The sequence below is a fragment of the Canis lupus genome, chromosome 9 (genome assembly GCF_048164855.1).
Source record: "Canis lupus baileyi chromosome 9, mCanLup2.hap1, whole genome shotgun sequence".
Taxonomy (NCBI): Eukaryota; Metazoa; Chordata; class Mammalia; order Carnivora; family Canidae; genus Canis; species Canis lupus.
Window position 1 is genome coordinate 5900178 of NC_132846.1, and position 18877 is coordinate 5919054.

Here is an 18877-nt window from a genome sequence, read left to right on the forward strand (position 1 = left end):
TACTTTTCTGTGACCTCTACCTTTGAGGCCAGTCCTTCCCTCAGGAACAATGCAGAGCCCACCAATTTCCTGAAGAGTCCAAGATCAGATAAAGAAGTAGGACAGGTGCCCCTGGATTCTGTACTGTCTGGGCTCTGCGGTAGATCCCTGGACATGGTCCTTTTCAGGCTGTGACTTCTCCCTGGGTGGCACAGCAAGTTGAGTACTGCCACCTCAGTTCTTCACTCTAGCAACTAATGTGGGGAGCTGGATGACAATGGAGAGAGTCTCAGGGTCCCAGTGTCTTCACCCTTCCTCCCCAGTGGTGTTTTACACCACTAGCCTGTACTGACCTGAGCTGGGGGCAAGTGTGTTGGGAAGAAGCTAGTTAGGAAGTGACAATGACTCAAAGAGCCCATAGTCCTCTGGGAAGAAAGGAGATTGGTTAATATGGCCCAAATTTGGGCTAGGGAAACTACTGGTTAAGTTATGGCAGATAACCAGGGCAGTAGGCCAGGGGTATCCTCTGCCCTTTTGTCCTAGGGACCCTGAATGCCTAAGTGGCCTCAATCAGATGAGAGGTAAGTCCTAAGCATCTTATAGACAGGGATGTTGGCTTTGTCCTACCGCAGCTTGATGATCTAGGAGACCAGCGTGTGATTGCTTTATCAATTCACTGCTGTTCAGTGAGATTGAAGGCTGTTCTAGACTGGGGCCTTGTCTCTTCCTCTGATGGTACCCTAATGACACTGTGTGGATTAAGTATGCAGGGTGACCAGAGAACCTACTGGAAATGGATCATCATTTCTCTCATTTTCTAGTCTCCACCTTTATAACCTCATGCCCTGGATTTATTACCAGCTCTTGGCAATGGAGGAACCAAGAGAGAGAGAGAGAGATGTTGTCCATTAGAACATTCAAAACCCCATGTAGAGTCATCTGGCATTTTCTTGGACATAAATTCCAGGAGAATCTAGGCCAGAGAGGTGAACTGAAGCCTGTGAGATAATTTATCTTTATTGTCTCAGTCGCAGAACATTTTCTACACAACACAAAGGATAACTGGGATAGTAATGGGACATGTAGGGAAGGGAAACCAAACTTGGAAATTCTTTTAAAAGGAGTCAAGAGGTTAAGGACCCAATTTGAGGAGACTGCAACCTTGAGACAGTGGACAATCAGTTAAATAAGGTGGAGCAACAGAGCAATGAGGAGGAGGGCAGGGTGAGGAACCCCTAAGAACCAGATAGTTTCAGGTCTCAGAGGAGTACCTGAACCTATTCAGTCTGTAACCAGCAAGCCTCTGTAGAAGGACAGGCTGCAGGCCCTGCCAGGAGCCTCCCACTTAGGCTACGACTTCCTTCAAAGCAGCCCCCAACTCTGGGAAGGAATACCGGTAGCCAGAGGCGAGTGTCTTCCGTGGGACCACCTTCTGGCCCTCCAGCAGCATGATGGCACGCTCTCGCCCAAAGACAGCTTGTACCACCATGCCGGGGAGAGGAATGAAGGCTGGGCAGCCCAGGGCGGCACCCAAGGCCTTGGCAAACTCAGCATTTGTAGTGGTGGGGGCTGGAGCCACTCCATTCAGGACCCCTTGCACGTGGCTTGCTTCAAGTGCATGGACCAGGATTCCTGCCAGGTCCCGGATGTGAATCCAGGGGAAGAACTGGTGGCCCGAGCCGATGGGGCCCCCTAGGCCCAGGCGGAAGGGCAGCAGCATGTGATGGATGGCACCACCCCCACGGCCCAGCACAACCCCTAGAGCAGGCAAGAGGGAGGATGCAGGAGGCTCCTCAGCCAATGCCAACTTAGCTCTGTAGCAGCTGAGGGGTGTGGCTCTCTGGGGCCTTCGGTCCTCCCACCTGCAGGCTGGCCAGAAATGGCAGCCTCTAATCATTCTCTGAAAGCTCAGCTCCCCCACTCCCCCCGCCCAGGGAAGACATTCCAACCCCGGCCCCTGGTTCTCACCGGAGCGCACCACCACCTGGCGTGTAGACTCTCCAGGAAGCTTGGCTGCAGCTTCCCATTTGGTTACCAGGTTGGAGAAAAAGTCAAAATCCCCTCCTGGGCTGTCCTCATCATACTCCGCAGTCAGGCTGGGTTGGTAGTAAGCTGCCGGTGGAACAGCACTGGTTTGCCCCAGTGTCCTTGGTCCTGGCTGGCTTTTTGCACCCGATGTTCCTCGCCCCCCTGGGATCTTCCCATGGGAAGACAGTGCCTTATTTTTCCCTTTGAGCTACTCCATGGGTTGACCTGTTCTTGCCCTGGGGTAACTTATCTTTAGTTGCAGGGCTAAGCTGAGGGGCTGCTAGAGTGTAGTGGTTAAGAGTAAAGACTTGGGGGCCAGGCTGCCTGAGATTTACTCTTAGCTCCACCATTTATTAAGCCTGTGACTTCAGGCAAGTTATATAACCTATTTGCATCTTTAAAATGGGAATAATAACAGTAGCTATCTCATAGGGTTCTTGTGAGGATTAAACACTGTCATATGTGTAAAACACTTAGAATAGAGGCTGATATATATTCTAAAATTGTTTGTAATTATCTAGTCTCAATGGTGAAATACAAGAATCAGGAGTTCTGTTCCTGAAGAACTGTGGTGTGACAAGTCCTCCTGTGCAGGGACTTGGCAGCAGTTGGGACTTTTTCAGGCATCGGGAGCAGTGCCACTATCCCCTCTTCCTCTAGAGATCCCCGTTTCTCAGTGAAAGTATGCAAAGGCCTGGAGAAATATGCATGGATTGAGGGCCTAGGAAATTCCTATGCTTGGATAAGACCAGTGCTCTGGGATATGCACAGCTAGAAGAGCCTGAGCTAGCCCCTCACTGAGCAACCTCTCTTCCTCTGGCTAATATAAAGGGTGGTGATTTGGGACATACCTACACCAGTGACTAAGACCCAGGCCTGAGGGGGTTGAGGGGCCTTGTTGATGGCTCTAGCCAGTATCTGGGTGGTCTCCAAGCGGCTGCTGAGAACCTCTTTTTGGAAGGTTTCATTCCATCTGCAGGAGAAACAAGAGGGAAATAAGCCACTAAATACATTCTTGAACATATCCCTTCCTCTTTCCCTGGGGCTCATCCAGACCCATTTCTAGCAAACCCCTGCCTTGTGGCTTAGAGAAATGGTCCATCTCTCCTGAAGAAAGAAAAGGTATACGTTTTGGGCATCCTGAGTATAAGTGAGGATGAAAGTCAACAGCTGAGGGCAGGAGGGCAGGAGGGTGTGGAGGGAGGAGCGGGGAGCGATGCGTGGTTCGCAGTAGTTTCGTTCTCAATCTGACATTCTCCAGGGCTCCCGGTTCTCATCAGGGTCACGCCGTCCTCCCCCTGCTCTGAAGGATCTCCGCTCCAGGGCCCCGGCTGACCTTCGGAGGGGGTTGAGGATGTTCTCCCCGGCCAGGTTGACAGCCGCCTCGCAGCGGGGCAGCCCCGACGTGGCGAGCTCATCCTATTAGAGAAAACGCAGCGCTCTTCTGTGGGCGGGGGCGCCGCCAAGCCAGACCTTCCCACGGCTTCCGGAGGACGGACATACCCACGTGATCCGACCGGGCCCGGGCTTTCGGGAGACCAAAGTCACTTCGTGGCCCCTGGCTCTCAGCAGCTGGGTCAGGGCCGTCCCAATGAAGCCCGTCCCGCCACCTGACCAGAAAATACAAAGTATTTGTTCTCTCGGGGTCGCCCTCCGTCCCCGCATCCGGCCCCCTCCTCTGCTCCGCTCCTCCTCGCCCCCGCTCGCGGTGCTGAGGAGACTCGGGGCCCTGGGACTGGGGAGATTCGGCGTCTTGAGGCAGGAGGCCAAGGCCGGTGCACGATCGCCCGAGCGCGGGTCAGCGCCCTCCCTCAGAACGCGCCTCCCACCTCCCAACCTCGGTCTCAACCTTTCCGCGAAGCCGCCCCCGGCCCTTCCCGCCCTCCCTCACCCACAAGCACCCGCATAGCGACCGGGACCTAACGCGCCTGCGTGTTAGGCAGATGTGGAGGGCGGGGAGGGGGGAGGCCCCAAGCGTGGCGGCGAAGGCGACCTCTGTGCGCATGCGTCGGTGGGCAGCGCGCTCCAGGGAGGGAGGGGGCGGGCGGGATTGGGAAGGGGCGTGGCCCCGCCCGGCGACCCGGAAGGATTCCCGGAGGAGGCCGCGGCGTCGCCCTGGGGCGGCGGGGGCGGGCGAGTGGGCGGAGGAAGGAGGGAGGCGGGCCGGGGAGGGAAAGTTTTAGTGGAGAAACGGAACGAAACAGCAGCCGCGACCGACCCGCGGACCGGAAGCCTGTCGGCTCAAAGCGTCGGAATCTGGGTCGGTCAGTAGCGAAGCCAGAGAATCCGTCTGCCCGTGCTACGGATTTCTTTCGACCCGGCCTCTTGGTTTATCGCTTCTCCCTCTTGGAAGGCTCCTTCCCGTCTTCTAAAGTTCCCCTCCTGTAAAATAAGGCAGCTCCAGCCCTTCTCTTCGAATGCTGATGCCCTCTCTTTGTCTTTGTCTGCATGGCCAAACTTCTCAATGGAGTGGTGCCCATTTTCAACTCCCCAATTCACTCCTTTTTTTTTTTTTTTTTTTTGTTTTTAAGCATAGAACGCTTTGCGAATTTGCGTGTCATCCTTTTGTAGGGGACATGCTAGTCTCAGTAAAGCTCCAATTTTAGTGTTGGTGTCGCTAAAGGGAGCACCGCGCCCGTCTTTGGCCTTCATCATTCATTGACTCTCTCGCCAAGGTCACCGTCCGCGTGTCACCAAAATGCCCGGTTTTCAGTCACTTCTCTGGACCTCTGTTTCACTGGACACTTGCTGGACACTTGCTTCCTTTGGAAATGCTCATCTCTTGGCGTCAGCTAAAGCCGCAACTCTCTTCTGGGTCTTGCTCCAGTCTGTTTTCAGTTGCCGTTGCTTCCTCTGCCTCCCCTCAGGTCTTAAAATGTTGGTATTTCTGGAAGCTGGCTCCTAGGACCTTCCTTTCTTCCCTCTGCACTTCCTCCCAGGTGATCTACGTTGGTCAGTTTGAGTCCAGACACCTGGTTCCTGGACCTGCTTTGAAAGCATAGGCAGAGCTATAGTTCTGTTAGCTGCATTATTGCCTTAGGTCTACTTTCTGTTTTGTTCCCTACTTAATTGTCTTAGCACCTCTTATCCACCATTAACTTTGCTTTTTTCACTCCTACTCCCTGTTTACCGCTGATTGTAGAAAACTAATGAGGACTGGACAGTAACATTTGTCTTGAAGTTATCTGATGTACCTGGTATACCAGATCCTGATCAACCCCTCATTCTCTGGAAAAACGCCTACCTCCAGTTTGCCCCCTTTCAGAGTTTCAAGAAACCCCTCACCTTCCTCTTAACTACTCCCTCTCTCCCCAAACATAGTAAGCTGTCCCTAGGCCCAAAAGAACAAGGCAGCTTTGGGAGTGACCCCTGCCTTCCCGTCTGATAATAAAACTTTCTTTGCTTCAAAACTGGTGTCTCGGGATCCCTGGGTGGCGCAGCGGTTGGGCGCCTGCCTTTGGCCCAGGGCGCGATCCCGGAGACCCGGAATCGAATCCCACGTCGGGCTCCCGGTGCATGGAGCCTGCTTCTCCCTCTGCATGTGTCTCTGCCTCTCTCTCTCTGTATGACTATCATAAATAAATAAATAATTAAAAAAACAAAAAAACAAAAAAAAAAAAAACAAAACTGGTGTCTCAGACATTGACTTTGGGTGCACCAACAGGTGTCAGTTCTGTAACAAATTCAGTTACCAGTTTTTCAGAGACTTCCCAAAATCTTATGCAGGGGAAATCTCTCCTCTGACCTCTTCTTTTTTTAAATTTATTTTTATTTTTTTTAAGATTTTTTTTTAAAATTATTTATTCAGAGACAGAGAGGCAGAGACACAGGCAGAGGGAGAAGCAGGCTCCATGCAGGGAGCCCAACGTGGGACTCAATCCAGAGTCTCCAGGATCACACGCCCGGCTGCAGGCAGGCGCTAAACCGCTGCGCCACCGGGGCTGCCCTCTCCTCTGACCTCTTGACCCCTATTAAAACTTCCTACTAGGGATCCCTGGGTGGCGCAGCAGTTTGGCGCCTGCCTTTGGCCCAGGGCGAGATCCTGGAGACCCGGGATCGAGTCCCACGTCGGGCTCCCAGCATGGAGCCTGCTTCTCCCTCTGCCTGTGTCTCTGCCTCTCTCTCTCTCTCTCTCTCTGTGACTATCATAAATAAATAAAAAACAAACAAAAAAACCTTCCTACTAGACATGTCTTCTTGGATGTCTGAAACCTTGCTGATTTTACTTACTAAATATCTCCAAGATCCATCTATTTCTGTTTATCTCTGCCACCACTACTCTTCAAGTCGTTATCCTCTTTCGTGTAAATTTCTGCTGTAGGCTCCTAGTAGGTCTCTCTGCTTCGAAGGGTTTCTCCTCTCCAAACTGTTCCACGTTGCAAACAGAATGATTTAAAACCCTCTGGAAGAACACTATGTTGGCTGTACTCCTAAAAAATCTCGCATTGCAAATTTCCTGGATATGCTGGATACAATTTAACACATTCCCATTTAAATGCATTGTGAAGGGAGCCTGGGTGGCTCAGCGGTTGGGCAGACGGGGTTGGACGGTTTGGCTCAGGGGTGATCCTGGGTCTGGGGATCAAGTCCCACATCGGGCTCCCTGCAAGGAGCCTGCTTCTCCCTCTGTCTCTGCCTCTGTGTTACTCATGAATAAATAAATAAAATCTATAAAAAAATAAAAGACAAAACAAAAAACCCACCAAGTCTAAAATGTTTCCAGAGAAGACATTAAAAACATGAGATAGAGACAACATACTATTAAAAAATTCCAGTGGAATTGATAAAAAGTTAATTTATAAAAAGTTAATAAAAAATTAAAAATAAAATGATTGAAAATTAAAAATGCAGTGAATAAGTTTGGTATTGGTTAAGAAATGATTAATTTGATTTTTAAAAAATTATTTATTTTTTAAATAGAGAGAGAAAGTGGGTGAGCATCAGGGAGGGGCAGAGGGAGAGGGAAAAGCAGAATTCCTGCTGAGCAGGGAGCCTGATGTGGGGCTTGATCCCAGAGCTCTGGGATCATGACCTGAGCTGAAAGCAGACAATTGACTAGGCCACCCAGGATTTGAAGACATTACCCAGAATGCAGCAGAGAGAGTCAAAGAGGTAAAAAATATAAAAGAGGGCATAAGAGACAAGATAAAACGAGAGATTCAAACTCTTCTATTGGCAGACTCAGAAGAGAGGAGACAGGGGAGGGGACACAGAAAATATTTAAAAAGCTAATATCTGATTATTTTTCCAAATTAATGAAATATATGAATATTCAGATTAAATAGGCAAAATGAATCTCAAGTAGAATAAATAAAAATAAATCCATAGATTTATTTACCATAATAAAACTATAAAAACAGACAAACAAGTATTAAAAGAGGACAGAAATAAAAGACAGATTATCTATAAAGAAATAAACAGGGGCGCCTGGGTGGCTCAGTGGTTGAGTGTGTTGGCCTTTGGCTCAGGCTGTGATCCCGGGGTCCTGGCATCGAGTCCAGCATGGGGCACCCTGCATGGAGCCTGCTTCTCCCTCTGCCTATTTCTCTGCTTCTCTCTCTCTGTGTCTCTCATGAATACATAAATAAAATCTTAAAAAAAAAAAAAAAGAAATAACAGTTAGATGGGCAACAGACACCTTTGCTGAAGAAATAGGAGCCAGTGGAGTAATAAAATAAAGGCTTCAAATGCGAAGAGAGAATAATTGCCACCCTAGAACTGTTTACAAACTGGAATTTAAGAATGAAGGTACACCAAAGGTACTATTAGACAAGCCAAAAAAGAGAGCATTTACTATCATCAGACTTATAAACTTTGCAGGAAAAAAGAGCATGATCTCCAAAGGAAGGTGTGAGATGCAAAAGAATAATGTTCAAAAAATTTGTAAACAAATGTGTAAATATAAGCAAATATTGGCCATATAAAGCAATACAATAATATTTGATTTGTGGGTAAAAATTGAAACGGAACTAAAATATGAGTCACCAATAATGGAACTGGAGCTGAGTTGCTGGGGAAGAATAACAATACTGAATAATATTAAACTTTGTGACATATACATTTGAAAAATGAAGGCAACTATTACATATTAGAAATAAAATGTGCACTTCCAAGTCAGTAGAAACGAGAGAATAATCGAATCAATTCAAAAGAGTTATCAAGAAATAATAAAAAACGAAAGCTTAGACAAAATTGGAAAGCTCAAAGTAAGGTAATAGGGATAATCAGTATCTATAGATTTAACAGACTAAGAAATTGAAATAACTAGATGCACTGGAGTTACAGATTTCACCATGGATGGATCTTACAACTATAATGTTAAAGTGAAAAGGAAGTTGCAGGAAAGTGTTCACAGTATGATACTATTTATTTTAAGATTAAATATAGGCAAAATAATGCACTTTTTATTGAGGAGACAGATTTGTGGTTAAAGTAAAAGAAATACATGGGAGTGAAAGTGAAAAAAATCCCAGGACAGCATTTACCTGTGGGGGCTAGCAGGAAAGCAGTCAAGGAGGAGCACTGGGGGACCTGACTTCTTATTTTTTAGGTAAAGTGGTGGGTACCGTGCTCAGCTCCTTTTGCTGTTGCAGGAAGCAGCTGTGGGGGAAGCTGTCTCGTTTTGGTGAGTGAAATCCTTGTGATTGCTACAGACTCAGCAGAGACCCTTGCTTCCTGAAGGGCAAACCAGCTGCATTTGCACCAACACCCAGATACAGGCAGAAATGTCTCATGTCTTGTTGTCTGGCTTTTAGCTTTGAATATTTTAGCTGCTGAAGGGTCAGTCAGGTAGACTGTGAGAGCTGCAAACAGTTCAACGTAACTAGTTCAGCTGTAAGAGGAGAGGCTAAGAAAGAAGTCAACTCACTCATCCCCGGGACCCAGACAAAGAAAGACTTTAAGGAGTTTGAGTATGGTCAGCCAGGACCTGTTCCCCAGCAGCCCCCGGAAGAGAAGTGGTTGCTGGGAGCTAGCACTGTCCCTGTCTATATCCCCTCCCACGGAGGACACAAAGCTCCGGAAGGAACTCCTGCCTTACCGCCATGAAGTTATTGATGAAACTCCACTGTCCTGAATCCATGGTCTAAAGGCATCTGGTTTAACAGGACCTCCCCTCCCTCTGCCCAGTCCCCAGCTCACTGTAAAAGACAAAGCCAGGAGAGAAAGAAGAGGTGGTCAATAATAAGCATGGTCCCTCTGGGTGGTAAGGCCATCACCCCAGGGCACACCAGGGAGCCAAGACTTAGGGGGCGTCCTGGCTGCTGCCTCAGCTTGGGCAGGGGCAGGGCAGGATGGGGGCTCTGCTGGTGACGGGCACCTCTGCCCTTCCCCTATGCTGCTTCTAGGTGTGTGAATGTCTCCTGCTTCATTTTGTTTGGGCAGATTTTTGCAACTTCTCTTAGGCTCTGGGATGTTACTTGCTAACTGCATTCACGTTGTCATTTCACATAGTTTCTTATTAAAATATGGTAGAAGCCGCTGACCATCCAATCAAAATCCTAATACTGGAGACATAGAAGATTAAGGATCTTAGAACCCCCTCCCTCCCTTTAAAGATAGTTTCCTTTGACCCCAGGGTTTGTGGTGAAAAAAGCAGAGTTCCTGGAGTCTCACCCTCTGTGGGAATGCCAGCTTTCCCCCCCGGGGTGTGTATGGGGGGTCATCTTCTCTTCTCTCCTCTCTTCTCCATGAGAGTTCTAGATGCCACCCTCTCCTGTCAGACCTCTATCCAGGCATCTGTTCACATTGGGGCCTTACTCAGGAGTTGATACCTTCTCACCTCCAGCATCAGCCCCATCTCCTTCTGTCCTTGGTCTGGACCTGCTGTGAAGACCAAGTGCTTCCTGAGATCTCTCTGAGTCTAATTTCCAGAGCAGTGAGTGAGAAATGAAATGAGCCGAGGATTGCCCTCCCTCCTATGGACTCTGCCAGTGCTGGAGTCTATGTGCGCGTGTGTGTGTGTGTGTGTGTGTGTGTGTGTGTGAAAAAGAGCGAGAGCAAGACAGAGACAGAAAGAGACAGAGACACACCCACAGAGATTAGACTCTTGTCAGGCTGAAGGGAAATGTTCAGTATGAACGACAGCTCTTCTTGTACCACCAGAGGCCTCACTAGTCCAGAAATTCCATTTCCTGCCCTCTCAGAGGGACGCCATGGTCGGCAGACTGTTACCAGTGTTCTGTTATTTATTCATTGGCCTGTTAGTACTATTTGGCACCCATTTGGGGAAACTCTCAAAGGCGGGGGTGAGGTGCTGAGAAGCCAAAGGATGCTTCTATTATTCCAGATGGAATGGACGAAAGAATGAAACATGAATCTAAAACACAGAGCTCTCTCCACCAGGGATCACCTGACCAGTCCAAGGAGTAAACAGAGAGGTTAGAGCAGCCATTACTTTCATGCAAACTGTGCTGCTTGAGGAAGGGGTGGAATAGGTTTTGTTAGGGTGGAATTAGAGCTGCTGTTTTTACCTTGGGTTTGGGATGAGGCCGCAGGCAGGCAGGCAGGGTGTGAGCTGCACTTCCTTTAGTAGTAGCCTTTATGCCCAATTATATGCAGCATCCTTGTGGGAGAAGGGAGATCACAGATACAGTAGGAAAATTAATTAATGACAAATTGAAAGGTAAAATATTAAAGGTAACCACCCTGTAAATTAAGAAAGAAAATGTCTGCATTGATGTTTTCAGGCATTTACGAAAAAAAAAAAAAATCCTCATTGGTGATTAACCAGCATAGTCAAAGAGGCTGGTACAGGTAAAAATAAGTCTTTAAAAAATATGGTCAGGGGTGCCTGGGTGGTGCAGTTGTTTGGGCACCTGACTCCTTGTTTTGGCTCAGATCCTGATCTCAGGGTTGTGGGATTGAGCCCTCGTGGGGCTCTTGGTTCAGCATGGAGTCTGCTTGAGATTCTCTCCCTCGCCTTCTGCCCCTCCCGCTCGTGCTGTCTCTCTCTCAAACAAATAAATAAATCTTTAAGAAAACTATGGTCGGGACACCTGGGGAGCTCACCAGTTGAGCATCTGCCTTTGGTTCAGGGTGTGATCCTGGAGTCCCAGGATCAAGTCCCACATGGAGCCCCTATAGGGAGTCTGCTTCTTCTTCTGTCTGTATCTCTGCTTCTCTCTCTGGGTTTCTCATGAATAAATAAAAAAAAAAAAAAAAGAAAAGAAAAAGAAAAAGAAAAAAAGAAAACTATGGTCGAAGGACATCTGGGTGGCTCAGAGGTTGTGACCCCAGCCTGGGGATGGAGTCCCGCATCAGGCTCCCTGCTCAGAGGGGAGTCTTCTCCCTCTCCCTCTGCCATTCCCCTGCTCCTATGTGTGTGTTCTCTCTTATACTCTCTGTCTCTCTCTCTCAAATGAATAAATAAAAGCTTAAAAAAAATATGGTCAAATTGGCTGGGTGAGGAAAAACAGAGGTCACTGGATGGCAAGAGTTAGATATCAACTAGAAATAAGGTAACCAAAACACTGAGAGGGACTGGGAACAACTTAACAACAACAAAAAATCCAAACTTTTTTTTTTTTTAAGATTTTATTTAATGAAACAGAGAACATACATGCATGCACGAGCAGGGCAAGGGGCAGAGGGAGAAGGAAAAGAAGTTTCCCTGATGATCAGGGAGCCCGAGTCAGGGCTCAATCCTCGGATCCTGGGCTCATGACCTGATCGGAAGGCAGGCCTCAACCAACTTAGCCATCCAGGAGCCCGCAAAATCCAAACGTTAATTAATTAATTAATTAATTAATTAATTATTTTTTAAAAAAGATTTTATTTATTTATTCATGAGAGACACACACACACATACACACACACACACACACACAGAGAGAGAGAGAGAGAGAGAGAGAGGCAGAGACACAGGCAGAGGGAGAAGCAGGCTCCATGCAGGGAGCCCAAACTTTTAATTGCCACGGGTTACCTGAGTATCCCTCCCCTGTAGTATACCAGAGTGCAGTTGTATTCACTCATTCTACTGTGGATGGACTTTTGGATTGTTTCCAAGTATCATGTTCTTTTTTTTTTTTTTTTTTTCAAGTATCATGTTCTTATGAGGATTCTTGTTCATGCTTTATGATGCAGGTCTTCCTTTTGAGTATATTCCAAGAAGTGGAATTGAGAGGTCAGAGGATGTGCATGTTTTCTGCTTCTCAACTGATGCTGTCAAAGTGGTCGAGTCTGTTTACAGGCCCTCCCGCACTGTTTAAATATTTTTATTTATTTATTTATTCAGAGAGAGAGAGAGAGACAGAGACAGAGACAGAGACAGGCAGAGGGAGAAGCAGGCTCCATGCAGGATCACGGCCCTGGCTGCAGGCGGCGCTAAGCCGCTGTGCCACCGGGGCTGCCCCTCCCGCACTGTTTAGACGAGTTCCTGTTGCTCTCCTTGCAGGTACTGATATTATTAGTCTTGTAGCCATTCTGGTGAGTGTGTAGTTGTATTGCGTTGTCGTTTCAATTTGTATTTTCCTGATTGCAAATGAGGTTGAGTGCCTTTCACATGTTTATTGGCTACTTGGATATCTTGTTTTGTGAATTTCTTGTCTCTTGTCTGCATTTCTATTGCATGGTCTGGTTTTTTTCTTATTGCTCATAAAGCATTATTTATAAATTCTGCGTGTGAGCCCTTAGCTGGGCATATGTGATAGATACAAGGATCTTCTTCCACTTGGTAGCTTGCTTTTTCACTCTCTAAAAGATGTCTTTTGATAAATAAAGGTGATTCTTGTTGTCCAATATATCAAATCATTTTTCTTTTGAGACAGTAGTTCTTTACTAGAGGTGACTTTCAGATAAAATACAGGACATCTAGTTAAATCTGAATGTCAGATAAACAATGAAACAAATTTAATAGAAATATTTCCTAGATAATATTTGGTACACATACTATTTTGCTGTTTTTTTTTAAGATTTTATTTATTTATTCATGAGTCACACACACACACACACACACACACACACACACACACACACAGAGGCAGAGACCCAGGCAGAGGGAGAAGCAGGCTCCATGCAGGGAGCCCAACGTCAGACTCGATCCTGGGACTTCAGGATCACGCCCTGAGCCCAAGACAGGTGCTAAACCACTGAGCTGTCCAGGGATCCCTATTTTGCTATTGTTTATCTAAGATTCAAGTTTAACTGGGTGTTCTGTTTTCTCCCTAAATCTGGCAGCTGTACCCCCAGGGGACATTTGACAATGTCTTGGCGACACTTTTGGTTGTCATAATTGGGGTAGTATTGGCAGTGGTACTGGCATCTAGTGGGAAGCCAGGGATGCTGTTGAACATCTTACAATGCACAGGACAGCCCCCGTAACAAAAATTTATCCAGTTCAAAATGTCAGTAGTGCAAGATTGAGAAACTCGCTTTACTTTAGTGGTTTTTGTGTGCCTGGAAGAGATCGTTCCAAAGCACAAGGTTAAAAGATACTCTCTTGTCACATTGTCTGGGGGTTTCATTGTTTTACCTGTCATGTGTGGACCACCTGGAATTGATCTTTGTGTGTTTGTGAGATGAGGTCAAATTTCATTTTCCCCATGGATATTCACTTGGCCCAGCAGTGCGTTCTGAAAGGACTGTCCTTTCCCACTATCCTGCAGTTGTTCCTTTGTTTAGACCAAGTGTCCATAGATGAATGTGTCTCTTTCTAGAGTCAATTCTGTTTAATTGCTCTAATTAATTGTCTTTGCATCAACATCTCATTGTGCTAATTACAACAGATTTAATAAATCTTGGTTTCTGGGAATATTTCAGATCGGATTTTCCCAGAACACACCATGATACAAAGATTTGAGTGCAAGTAGTTCATCTGTGATGTGATGCCTGGAAGTGTCAACAGAGGAGTGGAGAGAAGTAGAGTAGGGAAGGAAAGAGGGAAAGAAAATACAGGGTATGTTACTGAGCAGATAACTGCTGTGGACACCTGGGGCTTCATCTCACCTGGGACTTTGGGGAGATGGTGTAAGACATGCCTCAGAGTTGTCTCATCAGCCGAGTGATGACACTGGGTTAATTAAACACCAGTTTCCATCCCTTATGGGTTGAAGCTACTTTAGGGGCCACTTCTCTTCTGCTGTGTGCATTGGCTAAACATGCACCTATTCCAGGGAAAGCTTTTAGGGAACGAGTTGTGGATGACTAGAGTAAGAAACCTTCTATGGAAGCACCCTTCAGTGAGCAGGGACGGAGTAGGGACAGAGTCAGATCATCTCTTCCCTCTGAAATGGTCAGGTCCACTCCTGCCTTACACTGAGTTCATTTTGCCTTGTCATTGATTCTTCAAGGTAGCGGTCATTTCAATTTACATAAAATGTACACACACATATATATATTTTGGGTATCTTATGGAGGCCGAGAAAAATTAAGGCCATCCCACCTAAAGTTTAGCATTAGCACAAGTACAGCCATCTTAGGCCCCTGTGAATAAGAGCTGAACTTTACCGGAAAAACTGCAGAATGTCCTCAATGTCCTCGGCAGGTAATCCCGTATCAGAAAGACAACAGAGCCCACACCGGTGGTAGAAAGTCCCATATTAGAAAGAGAACAGAGCTCAATGCCCTTGAAAGCCCCATATCAAAATGTAAACAGAACTTGAGAAATTCCTCCATCCCTTCTGAAAATCCCCTAGACCAGCCTATAGAAAACCGAGCTGTAACCCACTTCGGGGTCCAAGTCCCTGCTCCGCTGTGTTGGGTGTACTTGGACGCAAGCTCGAGCTTGTAAAAAAACCCTCGTGTGCTTGCATCAGTGTCGGCGTCGGCTCCTTGGTGGTTTCTTGGATTCGCAGTCTTGGGCACAACATATGGGGGCTTGTCTGGGATCCGAGAGACCTCCAGGACCCTATCCGGAGACTTTCACGCGTGGTGAGTGCACTCAACTTTTTCCACTTTTTGCGTGCATATTCTCTGAGAGCTCTAAACTGTACTTTTACCTGTAGGAATTCCAATGTGTATTGGGTTGGCATTGGCTTAGGCGGCGCGCTGGTGGGCCATCCACTGGGGGTCTTGAGGAGACGTCCCTTGCCCCTGCCTGGAGGACGGGGTCCTCATCTGTAAGGAGGACGGGGTCTTCATCTGTAAGGAGGACGGGAATCCTCATCTGTAAGGCGGACGGGGCGTCCTCATTTGTAAGGAGGATGGGGTCCTCATCTGTAAAGGAAGACGGGGGTCCTCATCTGTTAGGAGGATGGGGTCTTCATCTGTAAAGGAGGACGGGGGTCCTCATCTGTAAGGAGGGCCGGCTGCCAGCCCTTCGGGTTGCTTTCTGTTTTGTCTCCGCAGCCGCACAGGAACGTTTGTCTGTTACCGTGTTCTTGTTAACTGTTTGCGGGCTGGTCTGTGTTACTATGTCCTTGTTAACTGTTTGTGCATTTGTCTGTGTTGTTGGGTCCTTGTTAATCGTCTTTACTGTCTGTGTCTTGGTGTGGATTGGGGACATAATGGGGGAGACAGAAACCACTCCCCTGTCTCTTATGTTCTCCCACTTCTCGGATATTAGGGAAAGAGCTTGTATTCTGAGCATAGACATATGGAGAGAGAGATTCCAAATTTATTGCATATCAGAATGGCCAACCTTTGACGTGGGATGGCCCCGAGAAGGTACTTTTCACCTACCTATTATCTTACAGGTTAAGGCTGCGATCTTCAGGAACAAACCGGACGGCCACTCTGACCAGGTTCCCTACATCCTGGTCTGGCAGGACATGAGTGAGAATCCCCCTCCTTGGCTAAAACCATTTTTACTCTCCAAAGTGCACAACTCGGCTGAAGGTAAGGAGAGACTCCAGGTCCACTGCCAGACTCTAATGGCAGGTCTCCAGGCTGCCGCGCACAAGTCTCCCAGTCTGGCAGAGGTATGGTTATGTAAGACAGGGTAAGGACGAGAGTCCAGCAGCCTTCCTAGAGAGAATACTAGGAGAGAAGAGCTTGCAGGACTTATAGTAGCAGAAAGAGTCTATAATAATAAAGTCCGGAAGAGCAATAAACCAAACTAAGTGACCAGCAGACCCGAAACCTGTCCAAGATCCTACTGGCCACAACCATGGACGACCCACAGGAAAGACGGAGGCACCTCAAGAAGCTGGCTTCAGGGACAGGTAAGGAGGATGGCCCTGGTCCCTGTTGGGAGCGCCCTAAGCTGAACAAAAACCAATGTTCTTATTGCAAAGAAGAGGGCCACTGCGTGAAAGACTGTCTTAACAAAAGACCTCAGGCCCCTGACAAGATCTTGGAGATGGAGGACCTGGACGACTAGGGGAGCTGGGGTTTGGCACCCCTCCCCAAGCCCAGGGTAACTCTCAGAATGGAGGGGCAACCTGTTGAATTCCTAGTAGACACTGGAGCACATGATTCGGTTTTATTACAACCCCAAGGGAAATTGGCAAACAAGACTTCATGGGTGCAAGGGGCCACGGGCACCAAACAGTACTCATGGACTACCCGAAGAACCGTGGATCTCGGCATGGGCCGGGTATCCCATTCCTTCATGGCCATCCCTGAGTGTCCCTACCTGTTGTTAGGTCGGGATTTGCTCACCAAGATGGGGGCACAAATTTGCTTCCACCCCGAAGGGGCAAAAATCCTAAACAAGGAGGGGCACCCTATTCAGGTGCTTCTCCTGAGTTTAGAAGACGAATATCGTCTCCACCAAATGCCCTCAGCCCCAATGAATGACACTGACCATTGGCTGCAGGAATTTCCCCAAGTGTGGGCAGAAACTGGGGGAATTGGGCTGGCCTGGCACCGACCGGCCATATACCTAGAACTAAAGCCGGAGGCAGACCCTGTCAGGGTCCGCCAATACCCCATGCCTCTCGTAGCACGTAGGGGAATCACACCCCACATACGGCGACTACTGGACTCGGGCATATTGAGGCCTTGCCAATTGGCATGGAACACTCCCTTGCTGCCAGTTCAGAAACCGCACTGTAATGATTACAGGCCACCCCAGGACTTAAGGGAAGTCAACTGGTGAGTAGAGGATATGCACCCTACGGTCCCAAACCCATACACCTCTTCTATTTAAAAGATGCCTTTTTCAGCCTGCCTTTAGCACCCAAGAGCCAAGACCTCTTCACCTTTGAATGGATGGACCCTGAGAAAGGCATCATTGGCCAGCTCACCTGGACTCGACTACCACAAGGATTCAAAAATTCACCGACCATCTTCGATGAGGCCTTACACGAAGACTTGGGGGAGTTCTGTTCCGAGCACGCTCATTTGATATCCTGTTGGCGGTGGAGGACCAGGACACATGCCTACGAAGCACCAGGGACTTGCTCCAAACCACAGCGGCTCTAGGGCCTCAGCTAAAAAAGCCTAGATCTGCAGAGCAGAGGTGAGCTACCTTGGGTACAAATTAAAGGATGGATAAAGATGGTTGACGGATGCATGGAAGGAAACCGTCTTAAGGATCCCACAGCCACAAACTGTCCTCCAGGATGAACAGAGGCATTTCCCACCAAACATGAAACAGCACAGACCATGACCACATCTTAACGAGGTATGGTTTTCCTGTTAGAATTGGATCAGACAATGGACCAGGACTCGTCTCTAAGGTAGCACGGGGAGTGGCACTAGTACTTGGGGCAGATTGGAAATTACATTGTGCATATAGGCCCCAAAGCTCAGGACAGGTAGAGAGGATGAACAGAACATTAAAGGAGACCTTAACTAAATTAGCCCTGGAGACTGGCGGGGACTGGGTGACTCTCCTCCCCTTCGCCCTATATAGGGTGAGGAACTCCCCATATAAGATGGGACTGACTCCCTACGAGGCCATGTTTGGTTTTCCTCCACCTATTATCCCCAATTTAAAACCCGAGGTGCTTGCTGAATTTGATCACCAACTCCTTTTCTCCCTCCAAATGTTACAATGAACCCATGAGCAGGTGTGGCCTAAGTTGAGGGCCCTCTACAAGACTGGGCCACCCCTGGGCCCCCATCTGTATTGGCCGGGTGACTGGGTGTACATGCGGAGATACCAACACCAGACACTTCAATCTCACTGGAAGGGACCCTACATCATGAGCCTGACCACTCCCACCTCTCTCAAGGTCGACGGGATTACTCCCTGGGTCCACTACACCCACGTCCAGCCAGCTGACTCACACGCTGTTCTCAAGGACTTTGTTCCAGAATGGAAAGGCCAACCAGACAAGGACAATCCCCAAAGCTAAGACTGTGCCATTCTCACTTACCCCACTAATGTTGCTTCCCTGTTAGCCATTTAAAAATGTGCACCCGGGTCATGATGGGCAGCAAGATGGTGTCCGCCAGCAGGGTCGTTCAGGTAGTCAAGCCACATACACCATTAATAAAGTTCCCTGACAGAAGAGACAATCCTAAACCTAATGTATCAGAAGTTTTGAGATCAGCAGGACTACCGTCTCATTCTTCTTCAATTTCACAGCATTCTAAGGGAAGTAAATCACCAGATTTGCTGATGCATCATGGTCCACCAGATACTGCAGAAATAATAAAAACATTACCTCAGAAATACAGAAGGAAACCTGTGTCTCAAGAAGAAATTGAATTTATCCAACGTGGAGGTCCGGAATAATCACTGACAGTGTGGCTGCTGTTTGTCATCAGACAAAAGAATAGTCTTTACAATAAAGAACTTCCAAAATGGCACATGAGAAATTATACAGTAAACAACTTGAATAAATACTCTGTTAAAAAAAATAAAAAAAATAAAAATAAAAATGTGCACCCAATTCAGCCTTGCTTTTAAAGTCTTTTAAGGGTTAAAAAGATGGGAGCATCTTAACTGTAGAGAGGCTTTTGCAAGCAAGGGGGGGGGGGTTATGTGTTGCCCCAAATGAGGAGTGTTGCTTCTTTACTGACCACTCAGGAATAGTCCGGG

The 18877-nt window shown here is 47.7% G+C and overlaps 1 protein-coding gene, 1 non-coding gene and 1 pseudogene across 5 annotated transcripts; 1 reads left to right on the plus strand and 2 right to left on the minus strand.

Annotated features, from left to right (window-relative positions):
• Positions 1 to 978: 978 nt before the first annotated feature.
• On the minus strand, positions 979 to 4041 carry SDR39U1 (short chain dehydrogenase/reductase family 39U member 1). 4 transcript variants are annotated; one of them, XM_072838063.1, is made up of 6 exons: positions 3909 to 4041; positions 3511 to 3617; positions 3136 to 3426; positions 2859 to 2980; positions 1948 to 2091; positions 979 to 1737 (listed from the first exon to the last, which is right to left on the minus strand). In XM_072838063.1, the coding sequence occupies exons 3-6, from the start codon at positions 3144 to 3146 to the stop codon at positions 1325 to 1327; spliced, it is 690 nt and encodes a 229-aa protein (XP_072694164.1). In that variant the 5' UTR covers positions 3147 to 3426; positions 3511 to 3617; positions 3909 to 4041; the 3' UTR covers positions 979 to 1324. The 4 variants fall into 4 exon arrangements, with proteins under 4 accessions (XP_072694164.1, XP_072694162.1, XP_072694161.1 ...); XM_072838061.1 differs by having other exon boundaries at positions 979 to 1671; positions 3344 to 3426; positions 3899 to 4001; XM_072838060.1 differs by having other exon boundaries at positions 3344 to 3426; positions 3899 to 4001.
• Positions 4042 to 4533: 492 nt separating this feature from the next.
• Positions 4534 to 4637, minus strand: LOC140640709 (U6 spliceosomal RNA). The gene has a single exon (XR_012037350.1). It is a non-coding gene; the product is annotated as a U6 spliceosomal RNA (small nuclear RNA).
• A 12242-nt stretch (positions 4638 to 16879) lies between these two features.
• Positions 16880 to 18724, plus strand: LOC140639728 (alpha-ketoglutarate dehydrogenase component 4 pseudogene; annotated as a pseudogene).
• The last annotated feature ends 153 nt before the right edge of the window (positions 18725 to 18877 follow it).

Coding starts and splice junctions, on each gene's coding strand:
- SDR39U1 (XM_072838060.1), bottom strand. Junction 2,092..2,858: donor GGTCTTAGTCACTGGTGTAG/GTATGTCCCAAA, acceptor TTCCACCGGCAG/CTTACTACCAACCCAGCCTG. Junction 1,738..1,947: donor CCAGGTGGTGGTGCGCTCCG/GTGAGAACCAGG, acceptor TGCCTGCTCTAG/GGGTTGTGCTGGGCCGTGGG.